At 46.2% G+C, this 17074-nt stretch overlaps 1 protein-coding gene across 1 annotated transcript in view; it reads right to left on the reverse strand.

Annotated features, from left to right (window-relative positions):
• Positions 1–17074, reverse strand: part of ASB18 (ankyrin repeat and SOCS box containing 18) — a 70539-nt gene that overhangs the window by 37629 nt on the left and 15836 nt on the right. Inside the window, exons 2-3 of the mRNA XM_054478995.1 lie at positions 9986–10108; positions 6443–6710 (exon numbers count right to left, since the gene is read on the reverse strand). Coding sequence (XP_054334970.1) covers positions 6443–6710; positions 9986–10108 — 391 coding nt within the window. The remainder of the gene's footprint in view (positions 1–6442; positions 6711–9985; positions 10109–17074) is intronic.

A 17074-nucleotide genomic window follows, 5' to 3' on the forward strand; every position in this document is an offset into this window, starting at 1 on the left:
GCAGATTGTCTCTATTGTCTTCTCAGCTTGCATACTTTGATGAAGCAAGTTTCATGTTAGAGAGGTCCACCTGACAAGTGCTATGGTTGAAATGTTTGTGTCCCTCCAAAATTCATGTTGAAACTTAATTCCTAATGTAATAATATTAAGAGGTGGGTCATTAGGAAGTGATTAGGCCCTCATAGATGGGATTAGTGTCCTTATAGAAGGGCTTGAGGGATTAAATTTGCCTCTTCCATTTTTTCTGCTCCTCTGCCATGTGACAATGCAGCAACACAATGCCATCTTGGAAGCAACACAGTGCCATCTTGGAAGCAACACAATGCCATCTTGGAAGCACAGAACAGGCCCTCACCAGACAATGAATCTGTTGGCAACTTGATCTTGGACTTCCCAGCCTCCAGGACTGTGAGAAATACATTTTTATTATCATCATCCCTGGCTAAGGGTTCTCACTATGTTGCTCAGGCTGGTCTCAAACTCCTGGCCTCAAGCAATCCTCCAACCTTGGCCTCCCAAAGTGCTGGGATTACAGGTGTGATCCACTGCACCTGGCCTAGACCAAAGAATATTACTAACGATAAATAATTTGATAATGATAAAAAGGTCAGTACTTCAAAAGGACAGAATAATGCTAAGCATTTATGTACCTAATAATAGAGCTTCAAATTACTTGAAACAAAAACTGACAGAACTGCAAAGAGAAACAGACAAATCCACAATTATTCTTACAGAGTTTGACACTCTTCTTTCAATAACTTGTAAAACAAGTCCAAGGAAAATCAGCAAGGATATAGAAATCTGAAACAACACGGTTAAGCAATTTGATTTAATTTACATTTATAGAACACTCCATTGAACTACTGCAGAATATACATTCTTTTCTAGTATACATGAAACACTTATCAAGGTATAGCATATCTTGGATCATAAAACAATTCTCAGTAAATTTAAAAAGGACTAAAGTCATACAAAGTAAATTCTCTAGCCATAATGGAATTAAATTAGAAATCATAAGATATTTGGAAAATCCCCACATATTTGGAAACTCAATAACATACTTCTATATAACCTATGATTCAAAAAAAAAAAAAGAAAATTAGAAAGTATTTAAAGCTGATTGAAAGCAAAAACACACATATTAAAGTTTATGGGATTCAGCTAAAATAGTATGTAGTGAGATATGTATAGCACTAAAAGCCTATATTAAAAAACATGAAAGTTCCTGACTCAATGACATTAGCTTCCACCTTAAGCAACTAGAAAATAAGAGCCATTGAAACTCTATGTGACCAAAGAAAGAATAATAGAGAGTATAGTGGAAATCAATGAAATAGAAAAACAATAGAGAAAAACAATGAGACCAAAAGCAAGACTTATTAGGGAGAAAATAAGACACATTCTAGTATGAATGAGAGAGGTGATATCACTATAGAATCTACAGCTCTTGAAAGGACAATAAGGAACAACTTTATGGCAATAAGTTAAACAACTTAGCTGAAAGAGGTCAGTCTCTTAGAAAATACAAACTATTAAAGCATTAAAGCTCACTCAAAGAAAAAAAAGAAATAATCTGAGTAGCCCTATAGCTAGTAAAGAAATTAAATTCATAGTTAAAAACCTTATCACAAAAAGACATGTCCAGATAGCTTCACTGATGAATTCTACCAAACATTTAAGGAAGAAATAATAATTTTACATAAGGTCTTCCAGAAAATAGAAGAGAAGGGCATACTTCTCAAATTATTTTTCTCAAATTGTTTTTGAGACCAGCATTACTCTGATACCAAAACCAGACAAAGATATTACAAGAAAATAAAACTACAGACCAATATCTTTCATGAACATAGATGTGGATACTAAATATTTTTTCCAGCAAATCAAACCCAATAATATATAAAAAAGGGTAACTCCTCATGATCAAGTGTGGTTTATCCCAGGAATGCCAGGTTGGTTTAACATTTGAAAATTAATCAATATAAATTATTATATTAACAGACAAAACTTACACCATATGATTATCTCCATATATGTAGAAAAAACTTGAGAAAATTCAATATTAATTCATAATACAAACTGTCAGCAAACTAGAACAGAAGGGAGTTCTCTATCTCTGAAAAAAGGAATCTGCAAAATTTTACAGCTAATATCATACTTAGTGGTGAATTAATGCTTTCCTTAGGATCAACAGGAACAAGAAAAATTATCTGCTCTCACCACTTTTATTCAACATTGCACTGGAGGTTCTAGCCAGTGCAATAAAATAAAGAAAAGTAATAAAAGGCATCTAGATTGTAGAAGAAGTAAAATTGTATTTATTTGTAGATGACATGATTGCTTACAAGAAATCCTATGGAATTCTACTACAACAGTGAGTTTAGAAAGATTATAGGATACAAGGTCAATATACAAAATTAAATTATTATAAATTTCATATAGTAGCTACACACAGTCAGAAATGGAAATTTAAATATACAGTTGACAACAGCATCAAAAAATGAAATAATTAGGAATAAATCTTACAAAGTATATGCAAACCTTGTTCCTTAAAAACTATCAAACACAGCTGAGAAAAGGAAGAAATAAATAAATGGAGGAGTATATTGTGTGCATGATTTGAAAGCCTCAATATTTTTATTTTTATTTTTCTCCAAATTGATTTATAGATTTGGACAACATAACCCAGGAAGATATGTTGTAGAAATGGATGAACTGAATCTAAAATTCATCTGGAAATGCAAAGGAGCTAGAATAGCCAAAACAACTTCAAGAAGGAAGAACAATGCTTGAAAACTTATACTACCTGACTTCAAAATTTATTATAAAGTTACAATATTCAAGACAGTATGGTATTGGTATTAAAATAGGCAAATAGAGCAATGAAACAGAATAGAGATGAAGGGGGATGGCTCTGCCATGGCACCCTGGTGACCCTGAACATATCCACATAGGCCACAAAACAAAACTGGAACCACTACTGAATCTACGTCTTGGTAGAACACCTGGATACTCCTGGGTTGGAAGCTTGTAAGGAGTTGCTATAAGACCCTTGCCCCCTCACCTGGCTATGTCCCCTAGGAGGTTGCTATGAGATGGTTTCTCAATGCCTTCTGGATCCTGAGGACGCAGGGACCTTCCTGCTTCAGCCCCTTCAGAATAGAGATACAGGCTATGAACCTCTCAGCTCTGATCTAGGCATGGCTGCTCAGAAATGGGGTATTCTTCAACTTGTGTTGACATCATCCAGCCCTTTTTGTCTAGGTGTTATCCTTTTTGGTGTGTGGGATAAAGATCATGAGGAGCCAACACCACTGGCTACTCTTTCTTTCACTCTTTATGTAATAGAGTGGCTCCTCACATCTTCACCAGGTGAACCAATCAGACTTTGCCCTGCTTTGCACATGCTTGACAAGAGAGCTCAGAAATAAACTCATGCATATATAGTCCATTCATTTTTGACAAAGGTGCAAAGACTGTTTGGTGGAGAAAGGAAGGGTTTAGATTCACAAATACTTATTTTCGACTAACAGTGCTGGAACTGTCAGATACCCACATGCAAAAATAAATAAATAAAAAAGCTTCAATCCCTACCTCACATCATATTCAGAAATGAACTCAAAATGGATCACAGACTTAAATGTAAAATGTAAAGTTATGAAATTTCTAGAAGAAAATATAAGAGAAAATCTGTATGACCTTGGGTTAGGCAAATTTTTTTTTAGATATCATAACCCAACCTAATCCTTAAAAGAGAAAAAATGGATAAACTGGACTCCATAAAAATTAAGAACTTCTGTTCTTCAAAAGACATTGCTAAGAGAATAAAATCTAAGCCAGAGACTGGCAGGTAATACTTACCAATCACATATCTCACAAGAGATTGATATCTAGAATATCCCAAGAAACCTCAAACTTAAACAAGAAAACAACCAACCCAATTTTAAAAATGGGCAAAAGATTTGAATAGACACTTTACCAAAGAAGATACAGTCATGTCCCTTATAACAATGGTTTTGGTCAACAACAGACCACATATACAGTAGTGGTCCCATAAGATTATACTGTACCTTTTCTATGTTTAGATACACAAATACTTCCCATTGTGTTACAGTTCCCCACAGTATTCAGTACAGTAGCATGCTGTCCAGGTTTGTAGCCTGGGAGCCAGAGGCTTAATCATATAGCCTAGGTGGGCAGTAGGCTATGCCATCCTGGTTTGTGTAAATATACTTTATGATGTTTACACAATGATGAAATAACACATTTCTGAGAATGTATCCCCGTCGTTAAGCGACAAATGACTGTATGTGGATGGCAAGTAAGTTCATGAAACAATGCTCAACATCACTCGTTACCAGGGAAATGAAAATCAAAACTATAACAAGATATGTGTACACACCTATTAGAATGTGTACAATTAAGGCCTGACCATACCATGTATTGGTGAGGCTGTGAAGCAACTGGAACATGCAGACATCGCTGGTGCGGATGTAAAATGGTACAACTTTCAAAACTAGTTGGGCCATTTATTAGTTATTATTATTTGAGACAGGGTCTCAACTCTGTCACCCAGGCTAGAGTGCAGTGGCGTGAACATGGCTTACTCCTGTGCTCAAGCGATCCTCCCACCTCAGCCCCCTGAGTAGCTGGGATTACAGGTGCATGCCAATATGCCTGGGTAATTTTTGTATTTTTTGTAGAGATGGGGTTTTGCCGTGTTGCCCAGGCTGGTCTTGAACTCCTAGACTCAAGTGATTTGCCTTTCTTGGCCTCCCAAAGTGCTGGAATTACCGGCATGAGCCACCGCACCTAGCCTAACAGTTACGTTCTTAATCACACCATGTGACCTAGCCATTCCAATCCTAGGTATTTATTCAAAATACATAAAAGCATATGCCCATTCAAAGGCTGGCACACAAATGTGCATGATAACTTTGTTTGTAAAAGACTCACCAGACTGGAAACAATCAAATGTCTCCCAACATCTGAATGGATGAACATAACACACTGTGGTTCATCCATATCACGGACCGCTACCCAGGAATAAAAGGAATGAACTACGGATACAGCAACATAGATGAATCTTAAAATAATTATGTCAAGCGAGAGAAGTCAGATAAAAGACTGCAGATTCCATTTATACAAAATTCTAGAAAATTCAGACTAAGCCAAGTAATAGAAAGCAGATGCTAGGGATGGAAAATGAGGAAGGGGCCAGTTGGAGGGAGAACCGTGGGCACCGTGAGGCCACAGCGGGAATGATAAGTATCTGCCCTCCACGGACTGCAGGGTGTTGCACGAGTGTGTAAGTCTGCGGAATTTATCAAATTGTACGCCTTAAACACGTGCCGCTTGCTGAATGTCAATCACACCTTGGTAAAGCTGCTTTTAAAGAGCACTGCTAGAACCTTGTTTCCTTCCTCATTCTCAAGGCTGGCGGGGGTCCACGTGGCCCTCTGAGTCCCCGCTCTGAATTCAAGTGATCTTCTTAGGTGGGTCCTCTGCCTGAGTTCCTGAATGCCCAGCAGTCCCGCCTGCCTGCGTTGCTGCCTCTGCTGGGCAGGACATCCAAGCAACTTTGACAGTCGGTGGAGAAGCAGCAAGGGCGATGTGGTTTCTGAGAGCCGCCCGGGTTCCCAGCACTAAACGTGGGCGACTTTCCTTAATCTTCCCCCAGAGACAGAAGGCCATGCAATGACAACTCCAAGGGCAGGGGCTGGAGCATTTTGACTAACAGAAATGTCAAGATGACACAATGCAAGCCGAGAAACCCCACACGAGTCCTGTGCAAAGACACGTGGCCCCGCTGCCTCTCCGAGACCCGGAGCACCCGCTGGGAGGGCGCTTTCTGGGGACCGGGGCTGCGGGACCTCCAGACCCCGCGCCCGGGCGCGAACTGGCTGCGCGGCCGCTGGGCCTCCCTAGAGGCCGGCACAGCTCCGCTTCCGAGCGGGCCTGGAAGCCCCGCCCGAGGAGCTAACCATTTATGTCACACTGTGACAATTATTCTGCATAAAATTATCATTAAAAACCCTAATTTTTCAGCCTCCAACCCCGCCAGTGGCCTTTTAGCATCCCCGGCGCCGGCGGCTGGGCCGTGATCACCGCGCTCATTACCTCGGCGTGGCGCCTCCCGCGCGCGCTCGCAATCAAGCGCTAATTAAACCCGCGGGGGCCGGGGCGCGGGGCGAGGGCCGGGAGGTGCCAGGTCTGGGGTCCCGGGTCAGGGGTCTTGGATCTGGGTCCCGAGGCAGGGGCCCGGGTAAGCACGGGGCGGATGCGGGCCTGGGGATCCAGTGTGCAGAGTCAAGGGTGCAGGGTCTGGGTCCGGAGGCGGGGGCTGGGTCAGAGGCGGAGGCGGGGTCGGCGGTCTCGTGGAGGGGGTGGGGGCGTCTGGTCTTGGGGCGGGGCGGGCGCCGCGGGCCTGACCCGAGGTCCTTACCCGAGCGAGGCGGCCGTGCGGCAGAGGTGCAGAGGCGCCAGGCCCTCGGCGCTGAGCAGGTCGGGGTCGGCGCGGTGCTGCAGCAGCAGGCGGACGCAGGCCGTGTGGCCCCCGAGGCAGGCCTCGTGCAGGGCGCCGCGGCCCCCGGGGCTGGCGTCTGGGTCTGCGCCGCGGCCGAGCAGGTGTCGCACGCAGGCGGTGTGGCCGTGGGCCGCGGCGATGCACAGGGGCGTGGTGAGCTCGCGCTTGTACTCCAGGGTCCAGAGGCCTGCGGGGAGGGAGGTGGGATGTAAGGTCAGGGGGAGGTTAGTTGTGGTGGTGGTGGGAGGTGTTCCTTAAGGCGGAAAGAGAGTGAAGCCTTCTCTTAAAGGTGGGTACCAGGTAGGCAGGTAGGGAGAAGAGGATAGAATCAGAGACGCACACAGAGACAGCAGAGAGACACACTGGGAAGAGACAGGCGTAGACAGAGGAAGAAATACAAAGGAGAGATTGAAGGCTAAAACCGAACCAGAGAGATGGGGCGCCAGGTATTGAGAAGCAAGAGGATTTTGCTAAATACGGGGGTGACTGGAAAATGGGGTCAGTTAAAAGCTGTCCAAGCAGGGTGCGCGGTAGGCGAATTTAAGTGAGGACTTCACGTGTTCCAGGCCCTGAGTTCGGGCAGCTTGAAAGAGGAAAGTGGGTTGTGGAATTTTCCCGAATCCAGCACTCCCTTAGCTGAGCTCCGAACTTGTCCCTTTATCATTAAGAAGAGACAACAGACAAAACAAACTGACCCACACATCACCAAGGTTGTTCAAGAAAAGGACTCAGAGAAAGTTTAGCTCTCTTGCAAGTGGCTGAGTTTTTAGAAGCACACTTTGATGTGGTGGTCCACATTCAGCACAATCCTGGTTTGTTTCTTTGCGCTTTTTAGGGGTGTGTGTGTGTGTGTGTGTGTGTGTAGGGTTGCTCTTTCTTGAGGGATGAATGGAGCAGGTGCTATACATTTTTACTTCTCTGAAAACTTTGGCACTTTCAAAAAGCCCGTGGAAGGTTGTTAGCCGCCAGGAGCGCTCGTGGAAATGGGGGATGTAGTCCCTGGTGAATACACATCAAGGGGCAGGATTTCACATGGCAGGAAGGCCTTCTGATAATGATGGAAGAATAGATACTGTGGCTGTAATGAGCCGCAGAGGAGACCCTTTTCACAGGCCACCTCCTTCCCAGGACCCATGCTGAGCTGCCTTGAAAGCCCATTCGTTAATTACCTACCTTCATGTGGTGCTGAGTTCCAGCCACCCTGAGTCCCTAAGGCCCAGCCTGGAGCTTGTTGCGCACTCAGTGGGGGAAGCAGGGGCCTGTGGGACTGGCATGGAATGGTGGTGGCCAGAGGCCCCAGGGATGTGGAATGGTGGTGGCCAGAGGCCCCAGGGACGTGGACCTGCATGGGTTTGAGCTGCCCTTCCCAGTGAAGACCGGGTCAGATCTGGAGGGGGTGATGGATGTAGTCTATCTACATTGTTATCCCCGTGATAACAATAACCTACATTCCTGCAGGTGCCAGCTCTTGGTTTTTTGATTCGATTCGTTTTTCTGAGAGATGAAAACTACTTACTGCCTTCTCTGGGGAATGCTAAATCCCCAACCCAGCCCCACCCTACCCCAGCAGCTCAGTAAACCCACCCTGGATTCCTGAGTCTTCTCAGGGACTGATGGGAAGAAGCCGTAGATGGGGATCTAGCTCAGCCACAGTGTGGGCCAGCACTGTCTCCGGGTCCTCGGCGATGCAGTCAGGAAGCCTGAATCAGCTTTCTGTAACTCCCACCCTCTGGTCCCAGTTCTGCCACCAGGAGGGACATAGATTAAGGCTTCTCTGCGTGTTGTGTGTCCCTCTAAGCATCAGCTCCCCCATGTCAGTGCTTTCTATGACTGTGGGCTGGATGGGCCAGCATTCCATCATGGAGGGGCACCAAGGTGGTGGCCACTGGGGACCTGCTTCGTGTACTCAGACCAATCCCTTCCCCACTAGGGGAGCTGGAATTGGCCACCGAGAAGTCTTTACATGGGAGAGCACATGGGGCCACTGTTTTCAAACAGGGTCTGCTAGTTTCTGCTGCTGGATCTGCTGCAGGGCAGTCAGGTGGCTGTGCTGAAGGAGCCTAGAATCCAGGCAGCCTGAGCTTGCCTCCCTCTCTTCCCAGCCTGCGTGGAGGCCTCGGGCCACTACTCACTGTCTGGGCTGAGGTTTCCTCAGTACCAGCCCACATCCCTTCGCTGTGGGCATGCTCCAGCATCCTGTCATCCAGGTATACCACAGGACAGCAGCAGAACTTAGGGGTGGGAAGATTCGGGAGGGAAAGAGGAAACTGATTTTGGATACAGAATGTGCAAATGATGGGTGAACATGACTATCTATTTGAAATTGTGACATTTGTGTGTGTGTATGTCCAGGGCTGCAATTGGTATTTTTGGTCTGGGATAGGTGAGGGAGAGGAGGCCCAGAAGGGGTCGGCTGGGACATGCAGCTCCAACAGGAACTGCCATTTGCCTTTCCTGCAGCCCCCACCGCCTCACTGGTTGGCAGGAGCTGCTTGGCCCTCTGACAGTGTTTTGAGTTTATTCTCTTCTCCCCATGTGAGGTATAAACAGAACTGTGTCAGTTCTTTGGAAGCCGACCTTCCACATTCTTTGCCTGCCAGAGCTTAAGAGTCAGGGACATGGGACACTGGCCACCAGCCACTGACCTCAGATTCTCAAATCCCATGATCTGGCAGAGCTGCTGTAGATTCCAACACATGAAACTTCTTGGTAAATATGTTGCATCTGAGCCGGTGGCGGGTGGGGGGCCCAAAGCAGGGTGCCAGCCGAGAAAGCCCCGTATGCAGCATGGTGGTCAGCAAGTGTCTGCACATCCCGAGTGGGCAGGGGGAGGAGGGGACCTCTTTCCACTTGGGAGGTCTGCTTGTCTGCCCAGTGCACAGTGACCATGTTCAGGCAGCAAGAGCACCTGCAGACATGTACGAAGTCAGGACTTCTGGTTTCTTCCCTTTTCCTTCCCCATTCTTGGGATTCCCCAGATTCCAGGAGGAGGATCTACAGAGAGCCCTGGGGTCCTGCCTCTACTGATGCTGGCTGTGCCCCTGCTGTAGCTGTGGCATTTGCAGATTCATAGAAGGACCTCACACAGAGCTGTGTGCCAGAGGCTGCTCCGGGCGCAATTGAAGGAGAGACTTTCCTTCTTCAGCACCCACCTCCCTGGCTGCCAGATGCAGGCACAGGCAGCTCCGCACCTAAACCAATGCTCCTTTGTAAAGACAAGAGGCACACCCAGCGTCATCGGATAGGCATTCCCACCAATCGCTGCTTTGCCTTTCCAATTGGATCTCTTATAGGCCATCACCTAAAACCTACACTTTACTGCGAGCAAACTTCATCAGATGTCCTTTTCTTGTGTATGTTAAACCCAGTGCCACTGTGCCCAGTCTACACACGGGAGCCTTACATTCCCAGAGAGTATTAGTAGCCCCTTAAAAATAAATGAGCTTTAAAGAACAAGGGTACCTGATAGTCCAAACGTGGCTGGAGATTTCACCTGCCATTCCATCTCATCCTTATTGATCTCAAACACCACGTTGGCATCCTGGAAGAACTGGTCCATGAGGGGCTTCAGATGGTCCAGGTCCCCTGCGACCAGGGCAGTGTGGTACTCCTGCACCGGGGACCCTGCTCTAGCTTGAGGCTCCTTCTCTGTCTTTTGAAATATTTGAAGTTTTCCTCTCACTGGCCCTGGCTGCCTCTCCATTGCGATGCCATCGATTTCAGAAGAGTTCTTCAGGAACGGGAAAGATGGTCTTATGGAGTGTGAGCTATTTCTATTGTCATTACTCAATTGTCATCCAGTTGGGGCTCCATGGTGGTATATTTATAACTCCTGTGGCCTCTGATGTGATAATGGTTACTTGATATCACCAGGGGCATGTGAGCACCAGGATGCCACAGTACTCAGCCACCCCCTTTGTGATGATATAGATGCTAACTCTGGAGACAGACACATCTGGATAGCTCCAAAGTAGCTCTCCATGCACCGAGGGCAGACTCCCAGCACACATTTAATTATGATGGACTCATTTATCCTGCTGTTGGGCAGATGATTCCCCAGTCTTAAATAGCATTGAATTTACCTGTTTATGTGGAGTAAGTGACTCACTTACAAAAATGACTTTGGTGACCAGAATACTTAGCAAATAAGTATTATCCTCTCAGATTTTTTTTTTTAAAGTACTATATTTAGAATCTGGAAATAAAAGTCTTAAGCTCAGAGGAAAGAAACAAGTATTTATGAAGCACCCGATGTACATCAGTTGCTTTTTAAGTATTACCATATTTATTTCTTTACTCCCAGTAACAACCATATGAAGGAAATAGCATGGCCATGGCTGCTTGGCAAGTTAGCGGCTGCGCTGTGATTGGAACCCATGTGCGCCTGTCTCAAGAGTCCATCCTCTGTCCCCCACGCCACTCTGCTGGCTTCCAGTTGCATCAGGTAGGACCTCAGAACTGGGCCAGCACTGTCAGGAGCCACTTTCCAGAGATGGCTCTTGGTTGCCCAGGATTTAGTCTCTCTCCAAGCAAAGGTGGTGCCAGGTAGCAGGACCTACTCTCAGGGTGATAGGGCTGAAAGGGTCTGTCTGCTGTCACTAGTTGGCGATCTCCACTCCCAGCTCTTGTATGGTTTGGGTGCTATGAATGGTTTCTACATTTATAAATAGTTGGGAAAAATCCAAAGAAGAATAATATTTCATGATACTCACTGATAGTATACTATATGTATATACTATATACTCCACCTCCTGGGTTCAAGTGATTCTCCTACTTCAGCCTCCTGTGTAGCTGAGATTACAGGCATGTGCATATCACCATGCCCTGCTAATTTTTTAAAAAATTATTTTTCGTAGAGATGGGGTTTCACCATGTTGGCCAGGCTGGTCTCGAACTCTTGATCTCAAGTGATCTGCCCACCTCGTTCTTCCAAAGTGCTGGGATTACAGGCATGAGCCACCATGTCCGGCCAATCCCAGCACTTTGGGAGGTTGAGGTGGGAGGATTTATTGAGTCCAGGAGTTTGAGGCCAGGCAAGATAGCAAGGGTCCCCCCATCTCTACAAAAAAAAAAAAAAAAAAATTAGCTGGGTATGGTGATATGCACCTGTAGTCCCAGCTATTTGGGAGGCTAAGGTGGGGAGGATCACTAGAGCTTGGGAGGTCGAGGCTATAAGGAGCCATGATTGTGCCACTGTACTCCAGCCTGGGCAGTGGAGTGAGACCCTGTCTCAAAAAAAAGGCTGGGCGCGGTGGCTCACGCCTGTAATCCCAGCACTTTGGGAGGCCGAGGCGGGCGGATCACGAGGTCAGGAGATCCAGATCATCCTGGCTGACATGGTGAAACCCCGTCTCTACTAAAAATACAAAAAATTAGCCGGGTGTGGTGGTAGGCGCCTGTAGTCCCAGCTACTCAAGAGGCTTAGGGGAGAGAATGGCATGAACCCAGGAGATGGAACTTGCAGTGAGCCGAGATCGTGCCACTGCACTCCAGCCTGGGCAACAGAGCGAGACTCCATCTCAAAAAAAAAAAAAAAAAAAAAAGTAACTACTACCTGAAATAAGTGAAGCGTCTCTTTCTCGGTTTGAAGAGTGTCTTTTTGCTTTTTTTCCCGTCCATGTTCTCTGTTGCCATGACCAGTGATGAGCAGATGTGTGTTCCAAGGGTTGTGGCCACCCTGAGGATGTGTGAAGGAGGCCCCGCTGGACACTGCAAATGACCAGATTCCAGATAAGTGTCCCTGGGTGTTAGGAGCCTCCATAGGACAGATGCGGGGTTCCCAAAGACATGATCTGGGGCCCTGGTATCTGTGAGTTTCTTCCAGGGACAGAGAACTGATCCCCAAATGTGCGCCCCTTGCTGAAGATGAGAAATGCCACTTTTTTTTTTTCAAATGAATGATAACAGTTCTTGATTAGTAACTTATGAGTTATTTACTAAGGTTTGGTTTGGTTCAGGGCTTTATTTTATTGTCAAAAAATTAAATAAGCTCATTTTTTTCTTGTAACATAAATAATATGCAATTCCTTCCTTTTTTTTGAGACAGAGTCTTGCTCTGTCACCCAGGCTGGAGTACGGCGATGTGATCTCTGCTTACTGCAACCTCTGCCTCCAGGGTTCCAGTGATTCTCTTGCCTCAGCCTCCTGAGTAGCTAGGATTACAGGTTCTTGTGACCAAACCCAGCTAATTTTTAAATTTTTAGTAGAGACAGGGTTTCACCTTGTTGGCTAGGCTGGTCTCAAACTTCTGACCTCAGGTGATCTGCCCACTTTGGCCTCCCAAAGTGCTGGGATTACAGGTGTGAGCCACCGTGCCCGGCCTGTTTTTCTTTCTTTCTTTCAACCATTCTTGTTTTTCCCCACCAGGAAGTTGGAATGGGCCAATGATGGTGAGCTACAGAATTCTTTGGCCTGTGCACATGAGTTACAATACAAACTGTATGAGCAGAGGCTGGAGGGAGGTACAAAGGTCAGGAGGGCTTTGCCTGGATAAGCAGAGAGAAGAGCGGTGGAGTATGTGCCCAGGAGGGCTAAGCAGACCCTCGCCCAGGGAGGCGGACATAGCATAAGCCTCCATTTGCTCGCAGCCAGTGATAGACCTGGGGACCCACGGGTTCCCATCCCCACATGGTGTTGCAACCGGGAAGCAACAGCAGAGAAGCAACAGGAAAAAAGCTGTGAAATCAAGGAATAGAGCTCACTGGGCTGCGCATCCTTGGTCACAGTTGAGCTTCCTAAGCCTCCTCTTATGCCAGTTTCTTCTCTCTCAGTCTTCTCTGCACACAAAGGCTGCCTTGTGACTCCCCCACCCCTCGTTAAGTACCCCCTGACCTCTGAGTGCCCAACCAGAGCAGGCTTTCTGTGTGGGCTCTTTATTTGGAAGAGTAACCTGGCCTTTGGGTTGCCCCTTTCACCAAGATCTTCTATAACTAAGGAGTGCTCAGCAAAGGGAGACCTTTGATTTTCCTTACAAGAGATGGCAGCAAAGGGTGGAGTAGCAATCGAACACATTCATGGTTTGATATAGATGTGTTTTGACCCTTGTTGTAGAACTCTTGTTCTGACCCCTGTTACAGGCATGAGTTTATGTGCACAAACTGATCCAAGGCCTGGAGGTTCACCCAAATAATAAAACCCACCTCTCTTCTACAGGGGAGGGCTGCAGGGGTGCTGGGTGGGGAGGGACGAGGCCACGTTTGGCAGTCTATGATGCAGGGGAATAAGGGACAGGGGCTGTGCCGTGAAAGCTGAGGGGCTCACACAGGTGAGAGTCAGCCTCAGCTCGGTGTGGGGGGAGACTTGGCCACGACCCAAGTTGGTTGCCATGGGGGCTGTGGGTTTATTTTTTACCATGTTTGTCTGACCTTTGGGCAAAGGCTCAGCTCTGGGGCTGCAGAAGGGCCCACTGGGCTTAGCTCTTGGGGGATCAGAGCTAGCTGCCCTTGGGGGCTGCTGCTCCCTGGACACCCACTGCTAGTGACTCTGTCAGGTGTGTATCCCTGCAGGTGGATACCCTTGATGTCACTTGCAGGTGAGGAAACTGGGGACTCACAGATTCAGTTACCTTTCTCAAGGTTTCTCAATCCTGACATAGCCAGTGCCCAGCTGTTCCGTCTGCCTGCAGTCCTTATTTTCCCCTCCTCACCTGGCCAGCCTCGCTCTTCCTCCAACACAGCTTAGCCTCCCTTGACCTCCAAGACCAGTCCTGATGTCTGTCCTTGCACCCTGACTGTGGCACTGGGCACTCTACTATTACTGCTGGTTCCTTGTCTTTGTCCCACTTCACCATGAGCTTTTTGGAGGATGGTGGGGGCTGCTGCTTCCTCTCTGGGAAGTTCTCCATGCCCCACGTGGTGTTCCACACACAGAAGGTCTTCAATGCCAATAGTGGAGAGAACGAATGGACTGGACTCTTTCAAATTTGCTCAACATTAAAACTCCTCAGTGGTTCTTGCTCTTATTCTTGGCCCTCTGTTGCCTTTCGCCCTTAAGGAAGAACACCATAACGTGGACGTTGGGCTGGCCTAGGGCAGGTCTCAGGTGCTCAGCGTGGGGACCTACCTCAGATCTGTGGGCTTCACTGCACAGCCCACCTTCCCCCACATGAAGAGATCCTTACTAGGTTTTGTAAGAAGACCCGGCCTGGCACAGTAGCTTATGCCTATGATCCCAGCACTTTGGGAGGCCTAGGCGGGTGGATCACTTGAGGTCAGGAGTTCAAGACTAGCCTGGCCAACATGGTGAAACCCCATCTCTACTAAAAACACAAAAATTAGCCTGGTGTGGTGGCACATGCCTGTAATTCCAGCTTCTAGGGAGGCTGAGGCAGAAGAATTGCTGCTTGAACCTGGGAGGCAGTGGGCTGAGATCACGTCACTGCATTGCAGCCTGGGTGACAGAGCAAGACTCCATCTCAAAAGAAAAAAAAAAAAAAAAAAGACCTTGGCTACTGTATGCCCCCTGAGAACTCTTTAAAACTTTGTTTCACATGTTTTTAAAGTTCACCTCCCTTATCCACATCATCAGTAGCAAAAGCAGCATCAATGTCATCAATGGGAACAGCAGAGATTTTTTTTTTCAAAGAGCCTACTGTGTGCCTAGGACCCTGCTGGTGCATTGGAAAATGCATCAGTAAAGAAGAAATAGACCATGTTTGTAAGGAACTTAGAGCCTTCATCGGAGATCAAATGCATTTGCATGCATAAAATGACCAACAGTAACTCAGTGGAGACCACTTCCCTTCTCAAATGTCCACTAGAACAACATGATGGACTTCGGTCTCATCTCCTTCCCCCTTCATTTATGTATTCTGTAGTTGCACTATTCATTTTCCCACCAATATGAAGCTCTTTGGGTCTTTCCTTTCTCTAAGCATAGCCATTTTGCCATTTTATTTTTTCTCAGACTGATTGTTTGTGATTGGATAAATTTCTGAAGGACATACTCATGCACAGCTATAATCTGATCCAACTGTGTTTCACTTTAACGAATTTCCTGATGCCTGATATAGCTTGTCGCTGGTTATTTTTAAAAGGGATGGGACACTAGAGGTAAGTCCAGGGATAAAAGCCGTTCCACACTGCACCAGATGCTAAATTTAGCTTTCCAGTGTTATTTGTCAACAGCTTCCTAAGTATCCAAGCTTGATTTCAGTAGGTAAGGCGTAGTAGTCAAGAAACAGACTCTTTTTTTTTTTTTGGTGAGAGCGTTAACAATAGCTCATGGTAGATAGCATTAGTTCATAAGTAGGACATGCAGATTACTTCATAAGCATGGCAGAGAGCTGTCTTTTTTTTTTTTTTTTAAAGAACAAGAATAGCCACATGTTGATGATTGCATTAAAACAAACAAACCTGAAAACCAACTCATTCATTCATTCACTCATTCATTCAATAAGCATTTATGTAATCTTTATTATGTTTTAGGGTGAGTCTTAAGGTTTGAGGATTTGGAGGCAAAAAACCTAGCAATACCCCTGCCTGCAAGGATCAAACAGGAAAAAGCAAGGAGCGGAGGACTCCAGAAGACCGAAGTTCTTTAGGTTTCTTTCCCAGCAGCTGAACGATGCCCTATAGTTACGTGAATAACAGTTTCCTGACCCAGTGCTCTTGACTGTGCTCTTTGTTGCCTGCTGCCTTCACATTATCTATAGCTTGCTTGGGTCAAGTCATTTTAATCTCATTATTTTCTTGGTCCTCACCCTTCTCAGCTTAGTCAAAGCCAATACATAGCCTCAAGATACAACTCAGGTTTTATCTTTTCTGCCAACTTTAGTACATATACAAATGCAGCTTCTTTCAAGAGTGAATTTGTGTATGAAGTTGCTGAACAATTGTCAAAGTCTTTGAGGAATTGTGATAAAACAAAAGAAGGACCAGAAGACTAGAGGTTTAGTTTTCAAATGGAAAGAGAATTTGGATTCCTCAGACTCATGATCTTGACATTAGACCTGGGCAAGATCCCTACACGGATTATGAAAAAGATTGTTTGGGAGTATTTAGGAAACAGAGTGGAGTCACCTGGAGCTCTGTGAGTCACTAGGAACACATCAGGGTGGACTAGAATTTTCTTTTGTGACAGGGTTATCATAAATATGCGGAGGGGGTGTAGGCAACAACCTGCAATGCCAGTTTCATGACAGCCTCTTGGAAAAGATGGAAACAGTGTGAGTCTTTCTTTAGGAAACTCTGGCTAAATAATGCAAACTGGAGAAATAATACACATGATGCCTCAACAGCAGTGGTTCAAACCTTGGCTGCAAAAATGAATCACCTGAGGAACTTTAAAAAACACGATGCCTGGAGCCTACCTGGTAGTTTCAGGCATAATGGGTTGGAGGTGTGGCCTGGGGAACAGGACTGTTAAAAAGTCCCTAGGTGGCTGGGCGTGGCGGCTCACGCCTGTAATCCCAGCACTTTGGGAGGCTGATGCAGGTGGATCACCTGAGGTCAGGAGTTTGAGATCAGCCTGGCCAACATAGTGAAACCTTGTCTCTACTAAAAATACAAAAATTAGCTGGGCAAGGTGGTGCACGCCTGTAGTCCTGGCTAC

Source organism: Pongo pygmaeus, chromosome 11, assembly GCF_028885625.2.
Source record: "Pongo pygmaeus isolate AG05252 chromosome 11, NHGRI_mPonPyg2-v2.0_pri, whole genome shotgun sequence".
In the NCBI taxonomy this organism is placed as follows: Eukaryota; Metazoa; Chordata; class Mammalia; order Primates; family Hominidae; genus Pongo; species Pongo pygmaeus.